The sequence below is a fragment of the Schistocerca serialis genome, chromosome 4, assembly GCF_023864345.2.
Source record: "Schistocerca serialis cubense isolate TAMUIC-IGC-003099 chromosome 4, iqSchSeri2.2, whole genome shotgun sequence".
Taxonomy (NCBI): Eukaryota; Metazoa; Arthropoda; class Insecta; order Orthoptera; family Acrididae; genus Schistocerca; species Schistocerca serialis.
The window spans coordinates 232,238,271-232,256,541 of NC_064641.1; the positions used below are offsets into that span (position 1 = coordinate 232,238,271).

The window sequence follows — 18,271 nt, forward strand, 5'->3', positions numbered from 1 at the left end:
TCTTACTTTTGTTTGCAGGTCCCAGCCGTCTTTCGACGTAGTTATTCTGGAGCAGTTAGTATATTATTGCTATTATGGCTTGATTCACCAGTTGGGATCCCCACCAACAATTGGCTACGTGTCTCTGGCCGCTCCTACTCCAGTTCTCGCTTCTTATGGAAATCCCAACAACCCAGCATACTGTCCCGATCTGCTGGTTGGCTACACAGACCACATGTCTTTCTGGGAAAGACTATATAATGCCTATTTTATGGCTCGAATATTTTACATATGGAACTACGTAACAATGCCATCGCAAAATGAACTGATTAGGAAATATTTTGGCCCTGATCACCCCCCTGTGGAAGAAATTGACAGAAACTTCAGCCTTCTTATTGTCAACAACCACTTCAGCGTGAATTACCCACGGCCACTGTTGCCTAATATCATTGAGGTGACGGGACTACATCTAGAGAAACAACGGAAGCCACTTCCTCGGGTAAGTAGTAACATTTACTGTGTGTTAGCCCAGAAGAATAATTTCATTTTTAAATTATTAGTGTAAAACTCTTCCTTGTAAGAATATCCTCCACTCTTTATGAGTAACTGAACATTTCTTGATCCATTACACACAACTGTGGACACGACGCATTTCCAATACCGTCTGACTGTGCACTGAAATACCTAATAAATATATCATATGCGGATTGGTCAAAAATTGCCATACATGTCACTGAATACACTACGTGCGACGTTAGGTTGCGCATGTAAATGCGTACATACAAATGATTTCTGTCAGAAGAAAATGACAACGAGAATTAATAGCCACCGATGTCTGCATGTTTGTAGAGACTGACAAGTTTGAGAAGAGTGCCAGACAGATTCCAGAAGAGCTACTAGCACACATGTGTATAATCAACGGTGGTATTGTAAGAGAAGGCAAGAAGTAAACGTCGTCATGGATACTCTAGTTTTAAGAAATTGTCAGATAGGAACTGCAACATTAGAATATTTTCTACAGCAAAGTCGCTTTTACATGATAATTCAGACTTTCTATGCGAAATTCAGCTCTTCTGCGGAGCTGAGCAGGAGTCTAATTTTGAAGGAAATTTTTGACAGGTTTCCTACATCACCCAATTGAAAAACGATTAAGAACATTTTGGGGGCTTCTAAACCAATGAAAAACATCAGAAACCTGGGTCGGATCTGTATGTCGTCTTTCATAGACTCCCCTGAAGTTTTGCATTGGCCAGTCACATACCTTCTGTCGTATTGTCCCGAAAGGTGTTAAGGAATGGAACATGATTCATGATTGGGCGGGGGGGGGGGGGGGGGATGATGGGGGCGACAGTTTATTTTGAGTTCAAATGCTGGCAGTCCTGCTAGTTTCTGTCTCAGTTTTACCCGGTGACTTTCTTTCCGAAGCAATGACTGGGCAGAAATCCATCTGTAAGCGGGGAACGACTGCTGTTATGATTAAGAAGATAGTCATCTACTCTTATTTTCATCCACGTATTGGATTACAGAAGTCTAGAACCTGATTTTGTTAGCTAAATGAAGTGTTGCTTTTGTAGGGAGAAAAGGTAACAAATTTTTCCGAGTTACTGAGTCAGAACGATGAAACCAAATATTTAGAAAAACGACGTAAGAAGCGAATCTGTAAGTACAAAAAACTCCTGTATTGCAGCGCACCACTTATTCTGAGTGTTTGTACCTGCCTCAGTATCCCCAGGTTTTCATTCTACCTCCTGAAATTTCATCTCTTTCAACCAGCAGTGAGCGAATACACTACTTAGGCGCTGTTGGTTGGGAGATTCGGGAAGGGCAGGTTCAGCTGTCTAGGTTTTTCTGCAGTTTGCCCACGATGGCGCCATGCCTTCGCGAAGTATGAGAATTGTGTGTGTGTGAATCGTGGGGTCATGACTGTAGTGAATGGTGATGAGAGATGGGAGAAGTGAAATCCAGTACCGACACACAGCCTACTCCTTTCGAATAGCACCAAGGGGGCGCAGAGCTTAGCGCCACCTTTCGCCGGACGGCTCACCATCGACAGTATCAGATGCCTACACTACACGAGACGCTGCGGAAAGGTGTGGTGTCACCGCCAGACACCACACTTGCTAGGTGGTAGTTTTAAATAGGCCGCGGTCCATTAGTACATGTCGGACCCGCGTGTCGCCACTGTGTGATCGCAGACCGAGCGCCACCACAAGGCAGGTCTCGAGATACGGAATAGCACTCGCCCCAGTTGTACGGACGACTTTGCTAGCGACTACACTGACGAAGCCTCGCTCCTTTGCCGAGCAGATAGTTAGAATAGCCTTCAGCTAAGTCCATGGCTACGACCTAGCAAGGCGCCATTAGCCTTACATAGCTTGTACCTAAAGGGTCTCACTTGTATCGTCAAGAGCGATGTACAACAAGGATGGATTAAAGTTAAGTATTCCAGAAGCCACGTACTTTTCTTTATAGCATTCATTACGTATCCTGTTTCAGACCTCACGCCATCCTTCGAGTGTTTATAGCGTGCATTGCCGTCCCCTCAAATCACACTGTGTCGGCACTTCTGTCGACACATCATATGGCGACGAGTCAAAAAAGGGTCTTGTTCTTTCTACTTGCTTACATTTACTTGTGTCATGGCTTCTCCAGATGTACTGTCCGAATTTTATCGCTTGCAGAATCGGGCAGACGCAGGTGTTATTGGATGCCCTTGGACAGCTCGTCCAGGGTCAACGTGCAATGCAAAACGATGCGCCGGCCGCCGCTTCACTGCTACCGCAGCCACAACATGCTGTTGCACCCCCGTTCCGGCCATTTGACCCAGCTAAGGAAACATGGACGGAGTGGTCACGCCAATTTGGATTTCATCTCGCCGCCTACAGAATTCAAGGTAACGAGCGGCAGCCTCACTTATTGTCGTGTGTAGGGGTGCAAACGTACCGTGTGATAGTGAAATTATTTCCCCGACGCGACGTAGCAACTCTGTACTACGAAGAAATTTTGTCTGCTTTAGAGGCCTATTTCAAGGAAACAGTTAATGTAGTTGCAAAACGGTATACATTCTTTCGTACAAAACGTACGGCCGGTCAAACTAATCGGGAGTGAGTTGCAACTTTGCAAGGCCTTACAAGGGATTGTGCTTTTGAGTGTGAATGTGGACTCCCTTATTCAGATACTATGGTCCGTGATGCAATTGCACAGTACGTTTCTGATGTTCGTATACGGGAACAGATTTTGAAACTAGTTAATCCCTCCCTTCAACAAGTGATAGACATATTAGATAGACAAGACACACTTGACTTTGCAGAGGAATCATTTGCAACTTCGCCAGCCGTGTGTCACATTAACCGGGCCGCCGGGCGCGCTGCACGGAACCATAAACAGCCCTCGCGCTCGTCCGCGCAGCTACCGCCTAGCTCTCCACGTGTGCCGCGCAAGCATACAAATGTAGTGAAATCATGCCCGCGGTGTGCAACTAGACATTCGCGTGACAATTGCCCGTCACGCCAAGCTATTTGTTTTTACTGTAATAAGAAAGGACATGTTCAAAGTGTTTGCCAGAAAAAGCTCAGATCAGACGCTCTTAATCATTCCAGGCCCTTTGCTTCACGCCGAAATCGAACTAAGGACACTCAGGCTCGTGGAACTTCGCCCGTGGACATTCATGTAGTTAATTCCAGTCCGTCCAGTGCCACTTTCTCTCACAGTGACTGTGTTCGTCCCACAAAATGTGTGCGTCGACGTCGCTGGAAGTCACGTCCATTAGCAAGTGATGCTGTACCGGTATCAGTTCAAATTGCACGAGACAGTCGCTCTTGTCGTCAGCAGGACAATAAACTTTTTGTAGATTTGGACTTTAATGGCACGGTCATACCATTCCATCTCGATACCGGAGCTGCAGTTTCATTGATCAATTACGACACGTACAAACAACTGGGCAAACCTCCATTGCGTGCCGCAAATGTTCAGCTCACTAGTTATTCAGGACAGCATATCCCTGTTTTAGGACAGTGCACTCTTCTTGCAACATACAAGGGACAAACAAAACTTGTGTCATTTTACGTTCTTCGTTCTTCTACTGCAGTGAACTTGTTTGGTTTAGATTTATTTCAGTTGTTTAACATGTCTGTAGTACATCAGGTCCTATCAGTGAATCAGACTGTGCCTTCAGACAGTGTTTCTCGTCTGTGTGAAGAATTTGCAGACATTTTTGCACCGGGCTTAGGTTGCGCTCAGAACTATGAAGCACATTTGGAACTGAAAGTCAACGCGCAACCGAAATTTTTCAGAGCGCGCAATGTTCCTCACGCATTGCGTGATGAGGTCGCAAGAACATTACACGATTTAGAATCACAAGGTGTAATTGAACTTGTGCAAGCTTCTCTCTGGGCCTCACCCTTAGTAATTTTGCCGAAACCTTCCGGAAAATTGAGACTTTGTGTGGACTTCAAGGCAACAGTGAATCCTCAATTAGTGATTGGAACTTATCCTTTACCCCGCTCGGAAGATCTTTTTGATAAACTGTGCCCGGGTCAATATTTTTCAAAGTTGGACCTAGCAGATGCGTACTTGCAAATACCAGTGGACGAGGAATCCCAGCGCGTCTTGGTGGTTAACACGCATCTTGGTTTGTACCGATTCAAAGGACTGCCATTCGGGTGTGCATCCGCCCCTGCATTGTTTCAGCAATATTTACAAACTGTTTGTGCGTCGGTCCCCACTGCTGCGAACTATCTGGACGATATTGTGATCTCCAGAAAGACAGCAGAAGAACATTTCGCAAATCTAAGAACGTTATTTCAGGTATTGCGACACAATGGTCTTCGCTTGCAGAAGGACAAATACGTTTTTTTGCTCGTGACTTACCGTATCTGGGACATGTCATAAATGCACAAGGAATACATCCCAGTCCAGAGCACCTCCGTGCCATACACGGCTTGCCTTCGCTGCAGAATTTGAAGCAGCTGCAGAGTGTGTTGGGAAAAATTAACTATTATCATAACTTCATCCCGCATGCCTCTTCCATTTCAGCTCCGCTTTATCGCTTACGCCGTAAAGGTGTTCCGTTCGTCTGGACGACGGAATGCGAACGCGCCTTTCGCCAGTTGAAATCGGCGTTGCTTTCTAATACTTGCCCTACGCCATTCGATCCCCAGAAACCCCTTTTGTTGATGGTAGATGCATCGGATTTCGGGATCGGTGCTGTGCTTGCGCACAAAGATGGATCGCATGATCGCCCTATTGCCTTTGCGTCCAAATTGCTCTCGTCTACGCAAAGAAATTACTCGCAGATAGAGAAAGAAGCTTTGGCTCTCGTCTTTGGTGTTACAAAGCTTCATGATTTCTTGTATGGTCGTCACTTTACCATCATCACAGACCACAAACCTTTGACATCGCTTTTTCATCCGAACAAGCCTGTACCTCCACGTACAGCGCAGAAATTTATTCGCTGATCTATTTTCCTCTTGCAGTACCGCTACGATATCTTGTATCGGTCCACTGCTAAGCACGGAAACGCTGATGCGTTGTCCCGTTTGCCTGTTGCTGAGGATAGAGCATTCGATTCTTCCGAAATTGCTTGCATGTTCATTGATTCGGAAACCGATGACGTGGTCGACTTGTTTCCGATTGGTTTTGGTCGTGTAGCTACAGCCACAGCTGCTGACCCTGTCCTTGCTACCGTTTTGCGTTTTGTTGCTACGCCATGGCCCTTGTCAAAGTCACGGATCGAGGATCCGTTGGTTCGCCGATTTTTTGCTCATAAGGAGAGACTTTTTGTACGACGTGGTGTTTTGTTGTTGCGTTCTCATAATGATCAGTCCAGAGTCGTGGTCCCACGTTCGTTACAGTCCTCTGTCTTACGGCTTCTCCACCAAGGACATTGGGGTATAGTGCGAACGAAACAACTTGCTCGTCAGCACTGTACTTGGTTCGGAATCGATGCTGCGATTACGAATATGTGCTCTTCTTGCCTGGCGTGTGCCGAACAACAATCCGCACCGCCGCGGAAATTCTTTGCATGGCCGAAAGCCACTTCCCCTTGGCAACGCTTGCACATCGATTTTGCTGGTCCATTCTGGAATGCTCGATGGTTGGTTGTGGTCGATTCTTTTAGTAATTTTCCTTTTGTTGTCCGGATGTCTTCCACGACGTCATCTGCCACCATCCAAGCGTTGTCTGGAATTTTTTGCATTGAAGGTCTTCCACAGATTATTGTTTCCGACAATGGCCCACAATTCATGTCCGCAGAATTTCAGTCATTCTGCAAGGCCAATGGTATTCAACACCTGACGTCCGCGCCGTTTTCGCCTCAGTCAAACGGTGCCGCTGAACGACTGGTCCGGACTTTCAAGTCACAGATGTTGAAGTTGAAAGAGTCGCATTCTCGGGAGGATGCGTTGTTGCTCTTTTTGTCTTCGTATCGCTCTCAGCCCCGAGATGGTCGCTCGCCGGCTGAGTTGCTCCACAGTCGTCCTCATCGAACCTGGATGTCTTTGCTGCATCCGCCGCATCAGGTTCCTGTGCAGCGGCAGACTCCTGCTTTTGCTCCAGGCGACGTTGTGTTCTATCGCAACTTTCGCGGTTCACGGCGTTGGCTCGCAGGGCGCATTCTTCGCTGCCTCGGCCGCGCGATGTATTTGGTTTTGGGGGCCTCTGGTGAGGTGCGTCGGCATCTCAATCAGCTGCGCCTCTGTCGTCGCACGGGTTCAGCCGCTCCCCGTCTGCTTTCAGCGACGGTGCCGTCCGGCCAGCGCCCTGGGGACCCATCTACTGGCTCGCCTCATCCCCAGGTGTTACCGACGCTGCCTTCCATTTTGCCCCATGGCGACGCGTCGCCGCCGCCGCCGCCGCCGCCGCCGCTTGGTCTCCCGCCGGCGCCGCCTGCAGTGGACGCTTCGCTGCAACCGCCAAGCGCCTCCCTGGGTCACGCGCCGCCGATCGCTTCCCGTGACCAGCTGTCCTCCGCCACGGAACTCTTGCCCGCTCCGGACCACATGGCGTCTTCGCGCGTCGGGTACCCCGACGCAATGGAGGTCGACCCTTCGGCCCCTCCTGTCTCTTTACGGGCGCATACACCGCATGTTGACGTGCACCCTGGAGTAGGTTTTCAGGCGTTTCCTAGCTCCCCTCGGACCGAATGGCCGGGTGAGGGTGGCACAGCCTCGCCTGTTGTTAGGCTCCCCACCTCGTCGCATACGTCAACATGGGGTCCTCCCACGGCGGGCGGAAGCCTTATAACACGACCGTCCGCCGATTTGCGAGGGAGGAATGTGGTGTCACCGCCAGACACCACACTTGCTAGGTGGTAGTTTTAATTCGGCCGCGGTCCATTAGTACATGTCGGACCCGCGTGTCGCCACTGTGTGATCGCAGACCGAGCGCCACCACAAGGCAGGTCTCGAGATACGGAATAGCACTCGCCCCAGTTGTACGGACGACTTTGCTAGCGACTACACTGACGAAGCCTCGCTCCTTTGCCGAGCAGATAGTTAGAATAGCCTTCAGCTAAGTCTATGGCTACGACCTAGCAAGGCGCCATTAGCCTTACATAGCTTGTACCTAAAGAGTCTCACTTGTATCGTCAAGAGCGATGTACAACAAGGATGGATTAAAGTTAAGTATTCCAGAAGCTACGTACTTTTCTTTATAGCATTCATTTAGTATCCTGTTTCAGACCTCACGCCATCCTTCGTGTGTTTATAGCGTGCATTGCGGTCCCCTCAAATCACACTGTGTCGGCACTACTGTCGACACATCAAAAGGTTTAGAATATAATCCAGGACATCGACCTGAGGTCTGGTGGTCAGGAATTTTACGCCACCATCCCATTTCACCTTCGCCGTAAAAGCAAAGGGAAAATAGCCAACAGCACGTACTTTACCCATACGGCTAACCATACAATTACTATCCACGCCAGACGTTACTCTCCTTCGGTGATCTGACTAAAACCGGTGTGACTATTTAATAAAAGGCTGCAGAATCCTCTGCAGTTTTCGTCTACGCACAACGACAACATTCATAGTTAAATATGGATTAAGCATTGCTATGAATAGCGTTGGGCTTTGAATTCTCTTATATACCGCCATGAAATGCTAAAATACATCACAATAAGAAGTAAAAGACAATAATACGTATCTAAATGAAAGTATCACATGAAAAGAAGGAGATATGTAGTCTATAGCCCAAAAGTGATAGCTTATGCTCCTACACAAACTCCGTGTGGTGGATGGCAGTCCGCAGCTCGTGGTCGTGCGGTAGCGTTCTCGCTTCCCGCGCCCGGGTTCCCGGTTTCGATTCCCGGCGGGGTCAGGCATTTTCTCTGCCTCGTGATGACTGGGTGTTGTGTGATGTCCTTAGGTTAGTTAGGTTTAAGTAGTTCTAAGTTCTAGGGGACTGATGACCACAGATGTTAAGTCCCATAGTGCTCAGAGCCATTTGAACCATTTGTGGATAGCACTCCCCTATGTGCCACATATTGTGATGTGGAGCGCGGGAAATTCACTACGTAAATGCCTCTGTACGTGATACAGATCGTATAATATTGTCTTCACTGTCCCTATGGGAGCGATAAATGTGCGGCTGTAGTACACTACTGGCCATTAAAATTGCTTCACCAAGAAGAAATGCAGATGATAAACAGGTATCCATTGGACAAATATATTATACTAGAACTGACATGTCATTACATTTTCACGCTATTTGGGTGCATAGATCCTGAGAATTCAGTACCCAGAACAACCACCTCTGGTTGTAATAACGGCCTTGATACGCCTGGGCATTGAGTCAAACAGAGCTTGGATGGCGTGTACAGGTACAGCTGCCCATGCAGCTTCAACACCATATCACAGTTCATCAAGAGTAGTGACTGGCGTATTGTGACGAGCCAGTTGCTCGGCCACCATTGACCAGACATTTTCAATTGGTGAGAGATCTGGAAAGTGTGCTGGCCAGGGCAGCAGTCGAACATTTTCTGTGTCCAGAAAGGCCCGTACAGGACCTGCAACTTGCGGTCGTGCATTATCCTGCTGAAATGTAGGGTTTAGTAGGGATCGAATGTAGGGTAGAGCCACGGATTGTAACACATCTGAAATGTAACGTCCACTGTTCAAAGTGTCGTCAATGCGAGCAAGAGGTGACTGAGACGTGTAACCAATGGCACCCCATACCATCACGCCGGGTGATACGTTAGTGTGGCGATGACGAATACACGCTTCCAATGTGCGTTCACCGCGATGTCTCCAAACACGGATGCGACCATCATGATGCTGTAAACAGAACCTGGATTCGTCCGAAAAAATGACGTTTTGGCATTCGTGCACCCAGGTTCGTCGTTGAATACACCATCGGTGGCGCTCCTGTCTGTGATGCAGCGTCAAAGGTAACCGCAGCCATGGTCTCCGAGCTGATAGTCCATGCTGCTGCAAACGTCGTCGAACTGTTCGTGCAGATGGTTGTTGTCTTGCAAACGTCCCCATCTGTTGACTCAGGGATCGAGACGTGGCTGCACGATCCATTACAGCCCTGCGTATAAGATGCCTGTCATCTTGACTGCTAGTGATACGAGGACGTTGGGATCCAGCACGGCGCTCCGTATTACCCTCCTGAACCCACCGATTCCATATTCTGCCAACAGTAATTGGATCTCGCAACGCGAGCAGCAATGTCGTGATACGATAAATCGCAATCGCGATAGGCTACAATCCGACGTTTATCAAAGTCGGAAACATGATGGTTACGAATTTCACCTCTTTACACGAGGCATCACAACAACGTTTCGGCAGGCAACACCGGTCAACTGCTGTTTGTGTATGGGAAATCGGTTGGTAACTTTCCTCATGTCGGCACGTTGTAGGTGTCGCCACCGGCGCCAACCTTGTGTGAATGCTTTGAAAAGCTAATCATTTGCATAGCACAGCATCTATTTCCTGTCACTTAAATTTCGCGACTGTAGCACGTCATCTTCGAGGTGTAGCAATTGTAATGGCCAGTAGTGTATTCTCCTAGAGTCCTGAACACTGCCTCTTAAGACTGTTAGAGATTAGTTGAAATCTGCCGGCCGTGGTGGTCTAACGGTTCTAGGCGCTCAGTCCGGAACAGCGCGACTGCTACGGCCGCAGGTTCGAATCCTGCCTCGGACATGGATGTGTGTGATGTCCTTAGGTTAGTTAGGTTTAAGTAGTTCTAAGTTCTAGGGGACTGATGACCATAGATGTTAAGTCCCATAGTGCTCAGAGCCACTTTTACTTACATGCATAAGTAAATATCAAACGGGTTCTTCAAGGGCCTCAGTTATTCATGTAACAGCTTTAGATTTTGAACGTGATGACTAAAATATAGTTGCCGTTAACTGAACTGAATGTAATTTTGTTAATTTCTATTTATTGATTGCAAAGCAAGGCCTGAGAGAATTTCGATTGTTGCCGTGGAGCGGCCAAGATGAAACTTACTGAACTCATGGAATCTGTATAGTTTGAAAACATGAACTTTAACGTAATTTAATTATCGATTGCAATTTAAAAAAGGTTCTTATAACGAAATCTCTCGCATTTACAGTTACTGTTAACACTGAAAAATAAATTAATACTTGGGCGCGTAATGGCCGACCAGAGGCTGCATAGGAAGATGAGCTTCTCGCAGCGCAAATTACTGAAAAAATGCTTATTAAAAATAGTTAGCCACTGCGAGCATTTGAGGTTGCAACTATTAAAAAAAATTCACTTTGTAATAATAATAACAAATTTGTTTTGGCAATGAATATGAATAACTTACATAAAATATGTGTAGCCGCTCAATGGCTGCCTTCCGTATAGCGAAACAAAACAGTGTCTCCCACAAAATACGTCCTTCCTCCTCGGCCGTACAATCGCGTCTCTTTCGATCCTTTTTTATTTTCATAGACATTAAATAAAGGTGCTATCGGTGCATATCAGTTGTTTCAAGAACATTAACTATATGTTTTACACTAATTATATTCATAAAATACGTAAACTGCGATTTACAACCGCTAGTCCGCAGCTCGTGGTCGTGCGGTAGCGATCTCGCTTCCCGCGCCCGGGTTCCCGGGTTCGATTCCCGGCGGGGTCAGGGATTTTCCCTGCCCCATGATGACTGGGTGTTGTGTGATGTCCTTAGGTTAGTTAGGTTTAAGTAGTTCTAAGTTCTAGGGGACTGATGACCATAGCTGTTAAGTCCCATAGTGCTCAGAGCCATTTGAACCATTTTTACAACCGCTAAAAATGTCAATATTTATGTGACGTACCGTCACATGGACCCCCTAGTGAGGGTGTACGTAATAAAGTCCACTGTTTATGTACAGACTCACTACGGTTTTATATTTAGTTCAGTTTTGTGGACGGCCAAAAGTTTATGTTTGGCCCACCTATTTCAATTCACTGTTCAATACTCTGTTCATTACACAATTATGGTTGTCACAATTACAGGTGAGTACGTCTATCAGTCCCATCTGTCATTCTGTTTTATTATGAATAGGAACAATCCGGTATCTTACAGACCCGAGGCACTTTGACTTACGCTCCCCCATTCGGGTTACAGGCGTAAAGGAAAAAAACGGGCCAAAAAAACCCCGCCCGGAGCCTTCGGATTGTTGTTATTACGGTTAATTTTGATTTACATTGAATGTATAGCACATGCACACAAATTAACAGACAAATATGTACGTACACATTTACATTACAAAAAATCATCACTAAAACATGAAATTACATAACGTCCAACAGTCTTTTTTTTGTACAGATAGTTGTTTTAGGCTTTGTGTTTTTGACTGTTACCATTTTACGTGGTATATCAGTTAATCGTCGACTACAACATTTTTGGATCTGATCGAAATAAACGTTGCCGACGGCGGTTTGTTGTTGGTCTGGCGAGGTGTCGCTTCTGGCGTAGACGATAGCGTATGTGACCGCTTGTAGCAGCCGGCGCCGGTTCGTTGGCCCAAGCGGTGACGTAGGCGCGAACAGCTGCCGGTCGGTGGGCGTGACGCCGCGCCCGCTGCGTGGACAGGACAACCGCCGATTTCACCGAGTATCATCAGCATAATAAAGTAAATATACCTGCTATAAGTGTTGGAAGAAAATTCATTAGTTTCCCAAACACTCCACAGTCACTCGTGTTCACTGTTTACGTAATGCATTGTAAGAATGTACGAACGAACGAGTTCCAGGCCTTTAAATAAGTTCTGGTACTAACTTACATATTTTACACTGATTTAACATAACTGTAGTTTTAAGCTAAGTGGTCACTTGATCGCAGTCACTATGTCACTATGGTGAGTGTTCGGTTGAGTACGTCGCGGTGACACTTTTCGCTTCATATCACTTGGCCTGCGTCGCTTCTAGCGCGCTTCTGCCGGTCTGGAAACCACAGTTCGCTGTGCGCTACCTATAGCGTATTTTCTCAGTCCACTGCTAGGGCTCCGTTTATCAAAAGTCTCACTTCTTTGCCGAAACATTTATCCACATTGTGAATGTCTATCATGTTTCGCATCTAAATTGTTTTCTGGGAAAGGCACACCATTTGAGCTATTAATTTTTATTCCTTTGTTCACTATACTTTCAGAACAGTCATCCACTGTTAAACACAGTCACACATGTTGTGTTATTGCACAGTTAACTGTTCACACTTTTATGTCGATCCAATTCGTAGTTCAGTTCATCCGTTTTTTCACTATTTGAGCGTTCGGATAGTCACTTTTAAATTGGAACATGGTTTATAGCATTTTACTAGAATTACATAATAAATTTGCATTCCATTTTATATGTTAATATTATGTATATACATAGATATGGTACAATTAGAGTTCCTTCTAGGTTCATTTATCACTTAGTGTTCAGTGATTGACCTAGTTGTCACCTCTTATTTAAAGTGTTGACCAGTTGGTCATACCGGACCCGTGAGTTCAGTAGGTTTTACGACATGTCTATTATTTATTCATTCAACACTGATTGAGAAACTGTTGTCATTGTTGCGTTTTCAGCTGCCTTGCTTGCGAGCGGGTGTACCTGCAAGCACCTTCAAGCTGGAATCAGTGTGGAAGTTAAGCGATATTATTCTGTTTGAATTTTTTTTTTTTTTTTCGAGAATTCTCGCTGTTAATTTGCGCGTCCGACGACCATGCACAATGCTTTCTCCATTTTCAAGGTTTATCCTGTGCAGAGCGTCCTTACGCAGATTCATTTGCTAATCTCATTTCTGTCACGGCACTTGTTTAAGTGCAGTATTCTCCTTCTGTCACAACTCACTCATACATACACTTAGCAACTACTCTATATCTAACAAGCACAGGTATAAAATCAAATAAACATTAAATAAATCTTACTAACTAGGCATACAACTTACATCTACTTTTACACACTACACATTTTAGACTTAAACCCTTAAGTATCCCTGGATATAAACGGTTTTAAGTCCTTGTGCGGGAACAACCCTCTTATCTTTCCTGTGTCCGGGTGTGCCAACAGGTAACACCCGTCATGTGGTATCTCTAAAATCCTATGTGGTCCTGTATACAAGAGTTGCCGCTTTCTGTTGACTTTTTTGATACTCGAGGACTTGGGATGACTCTTGAGCATCACCAAGTCTCCTCTGTTGTACGTGTAGAGTTTATTAAATGTGCGATTGTACTTCTTCTTCCTAATGGCTGCATTGTGTTGCATTGCGAACAGGGCTTGCTGTAGCTTCTGCTCTCTGTTTACAAGTCGTGGAATTCGTCGCAAAAGCTTTAACCACTCCTCGTCGGGTGAATCCTGTGTCATGAGTTCATTTGGTGTGCACCCAGTGGATTCATGGGGTATATTACTATGTATTTTCTCGAATTGAGGTGCTAACTCAATCCACTTCGTTTGATGATTTGCCGCATATGTGCGGACAAACCTGCTGAATTCGCGGAAGCAACGTTTGACAGGGTTCGCGCTCGGGTTATACAATGACACACAAACATGCTTGATGTTGTGTTCCAAAATAAACACTTTCCAGTCGTGACTTTTAAAATAAGTAGCATTGTCAGTTAATAAAGTCATCGGCTTTCCGACGTTCGGTATGTAATCTGATACCATTTTCCTGACTATTGCTTTTGTGGTAGACATTTTTGTAGGATGCAACTTCAAATGTTTTGAAAAAATGTCCAATGCTGCTACCACATACTTCAACCCGCCTCTTGCTATCGGCAAGGGTGCTGGTGCTGTCGGCACTATTGGGTGTAGCTCGTGTCTCGCGCTACGAGTGCACGGTTTTGTCTTTTGACAAATAAGGCAAGTTCTCACAAGAGCCTTCACCTTACGATGCAAGTTTGGGAAGTAGCAGTACCTAGACAATAAGTCTGCGCATTTCTTTCCGCCAAAGTGTCCCCAAGAATCGTGTGTGTACCATATTAAATTCTCTACTGACTGTGTTGGTATATACACACACCAGTTTTCAGATGAAACTTCATGGCAGATTAAAACTGTGTGCCCGAACGAGACTCGAACTCGGGACCTTTGCCTTTCGTGGGCAAGTGCTCTACCATCTGAGCTACCGAAGCACGACTCACGCACGGTCTCACAGCTTCACTTCTGCCAGTACCTCGTCTCCTACCTTCCAAACTTTACAGAAGCTCTCCTGCGAACCATGCAGAACTAGCACTCCTGAAAGAAAGTACACTGCGGAGACATGGCTTAGCCACAGCCTGGGGGACGTTTCCAGAATGAGATTTTCACTCTGCAGCGGAGTGTGCGCTGATATGAAACTTCCTGGCAGATTAAAACTTTTTAATCTGCCACGAAGTTTCATATCTGCGCACACTCCGCTGCAGAGTGAAAATCTCATTCCAGTTTTCAGATGTTTCAGCCCTTCGGTGGTACAAAATATAATTTTGTGTCATATATAATTTGGCAAGTTCCCCATACGGATCATTGCTTAGAGAATCCATTATTTTACACCACAACGGATCGTCACGCTGCATGCGTGCGATCTCTCGACACATATGCACATATTTATTCCGCCGGATGGAATCTCCCAGTACCAAGATTTTGAATTCTGTAGATTGTTCTACAAGCCCTGCAAATTCTGGTAATGCTCGGGGTAATATAGACAACGCGTCTGCCACAACATTGTCCGACCCTTTCACATGCCTGATTTGAAAATCTTAATCCTGTAGAGCTAAAATCCACCCCGTGAGTCGTTTGTGCAACAAACGGCACGTAAGCACATAACTGAGAGCCTGGTGGTCGCAAAAGATTATGACTCTTTTGCCATATACATAGTAGTGAAATTTCTTCAAGGCCCAGTTTACTGCAAGCGCCTCTAATTCAGTTGCAGAATAGGACCGTTCACATGAATTTAACACTCGGCTAGCAAATCCTATTATCTTTACTTCTGTTTGCTGGCCGTTGTTGTCTACTTGGAATGAACAACATCCCAGCCCGCAAAAAGATGTGTCTGTTGCTAGATAGAAATCTCGTGACATGTCAGGATGGTGTAGGATTCCTGAATTCACTAATGCCGCTTTAATTTGGTCTTGGGCTCTCTTGCATTCTTCCGTAAAATTCCATGGCCGATTCTTTCTAAGCAGACCTAGTAAGACCTCACTGTTTAGCAACTGCGCCGGTAAAAACCGCCTAAAAAAGGAGGCCATTCCAAGGAACGCCTTCAATTGCTTTTTCGTCTTGGGGTACGGCATCTCCTCTATCGCTTTCAGCTTCTTTGGGTTAGGTAGAATCCCCACCGGAGAAATAATATGTCCTAAGAACTTTATTTCTTGCCTGCCAAATTTTGACTTTTCGAGGTTGGCAGTAACCCCGACGGCTGCAAATCTTGCCAGCACACGGTACAAAATCTCGATGTGCTCACACCAGGTTTCTGTGGCGATGAGAATATCATCGACATACACCGTTACCCTTTCAAGAAGGTCAGGTCCTAACATGGTGTCCAGAGCTGCAATGAACACGCACGCACTTATATTCAGCCCAAACGGTAAACTCGAAATTGATAGTTTCTACCGGCGAATATAAACGCGGTATATTTTCTTGAATTTGGCGTTAACGGCACCTGCCAGCACGAACTTTTTAAATCCAGGCTTGTTAAGTGCTTAACACCTTGAAATTTCTGAGTTTGTTCCTCTATATTTTCCGGCCGGGTCCGAACAGGTATTATTAAATTATTAATATCCCGTGCGTCCAGCACCAGCCGAACGCTGCCGTCTGTTTTTGTAACCGCTAACAGAGGGCTACTATATGGTGATGTTGACGGTTCTATTATTTGCCACCGCAGCATTCTCTGAATTTCTCTCCCCACGGTTTGTCTTTTCGACCACGGTATTGAATAGGAGGCACGGCAGAAAGTTTGATGAGGTTTTCCTTGCATTTCGAACTCATACTCTTTTATTATCCCCGGTTTTTCTGAAAACACCTGTACAAATTGGTTCAGCACTTGACTCAGGTACGAAGATTCGGCTACTTTTGATTCAATACGCTGCTTAATAATAGCATTTTGCCGTTCCCAACCGGGTTCCGGTTCGCTGCTGCCTTGATTTACAACACAGTTGTTGTGATTCAATGCGTCAGGATCCTGTAAAGTTACCCGGACATTCCGGCAGTAGTTCACATACGCGTCCGGAGTCCTCATTAATGCCAGATCAGTTTTTCGGTTTAGATAGGTTAAGGTGCATCTGCCTCGGGAGAGGTCAAGTTTTGCCTTCAATTCCCTAAGAGCGTCAAGGCCCAGTATGCAAGGCACTGTGAGATTTTTGACCACCAGGATTGAGCACAGTATGGCTTCGTTTTACAGGGCGATCTCTGCCTGCACCTGATTCTTTATTAGCTGCACCCTGCCTCGTAGGGCACCTACTATCCTACAATTTTCTACTGGGAGGCTCGGTAACTTTTTCACACGATCCACGCACTTGAATAACTACTCATCAATACAAGAAGCACTCGCCCCTGTATCCAATATTATTATTACTTCGACCCCATTTATCTTTACCACAAAGGCAGCCTGCACATGTTCCATTTCTTGTTGGTCCGCAGGTCGCGGATCAACTGTCAGTTCATCTTTCATGTCGCATCCGTCATTGTAGCGGAGCATATTCACCCCCACATTCTGTCTGCCCCCCTCTTTCATCTTGCCGACCGTCTGGGAAGGGCCTACAGAGGTCGGCCAGAGTTTGACGGCCTGTCGCACCCTGCCGACACGTGACCAGACACATCGGTTATTCGAACATTATCAGTCACAATTGGTGAGGTGCACTGCGGTGCGTACACGTGTGACTGATTGTTCGGAGGCTGAGGTGGAGGCGGTGGCATCGGGATGACATTGATGTGATTAACAGGCACATGACCTGACGGCATGTTTTGATGTGCCTGCCAGTTTGCTGGCCCTGCCCGTTGCCATTGCTCATTGTTAGTTCTCATATTTTTATTGCCGAAGTTGGAATTTCCTCCCCCTTCGCCTCGTCTCTTTCGATTGTAGTTTTCTCCACCTCTTTTTGGCGAAGACGGGTTTGAGTGGCCATGCTGGTACGTATTGTATCCAGTGCTGTGCCAGTGACCATCCACAGTGGGCACGCTATTCATAGTGTTTCCTTTCTTAGAGAAGTTTTCCCATTGCGAATATGCGTCATTCTTTGAATACCCGTTCTTACGATGGCTATTATTGGATTGATTTTTTCCTTTACCGTTCGCTTGTCCGTTGTTTGTACTCCCCTGATCTCGCGTCGCCTGTGATGAAAGAGATCACAAACTGAACCTTTTGGTGCTCAGTCCATGATGCTGGGAGTACATTCCGGAAACTTTTTATAAGTATTACCGGATGTACATTCTTTTTCTCATCATTAAACGTCTGGAACTGCCTGTGTTTTAATAGTGATTCTTCGTGCTTTACTCGCGCTACAGTTGGTAGCGCTACCTCTCCGTTCGCGACGACAACGCCTGAACAATTGACTGGCGTTACGGTTGCACTTTCTCGCAGTCAGCTTTTTTCACTCGGCATACATTCATCGGCACATTTCCGCGCCATTCAACAACAACAACACACAGTACGTAAAAAAAAAAAAAAACGTACTGTGTGTTGTTGTTGTTGAATGGCGCGGGGGTCGATGACTGTTCGGTCCGCTCTAAGCGAGCTGCCGCCTGTGACATTGTCATCGATCTTTTGATCTATATTGTTTGACATGTGTTCGACTGTTTCCTGGATATATTTCACTTCAATTTCTAAGACGTTATGCGCCTTGTCTAATTGATCTACGCACTCGTCTATTTGCATTACCTTTTGCGAAATGTGTTTGTTTTGGTCTACAAAG

The 18,271-nt window shown here is 46.0% G+C and overlaps 1 protein-coding gene across 1 annotated transcript in view; it reads left to right on the top strand.

The window, feature by feature from the left end:
• LOC126473720 (UDP-glycosyltransferase UGT5-like) overlaps positions 1–18,271 on the top strand; it is a 107,744-nt gene that overhangs the window by 71,511 nt on the left and 17,962 nt on the right. The window contains exon 4 of the mRNA XM_050100966.1: positions 19–478. Within this exon, the coding sequence (XP_049956923.1) occupies positions 19–478 (460 nt within the window). The remainder of the gene's footprint in view (positions 1–18; positions 479–18,271) is intronic.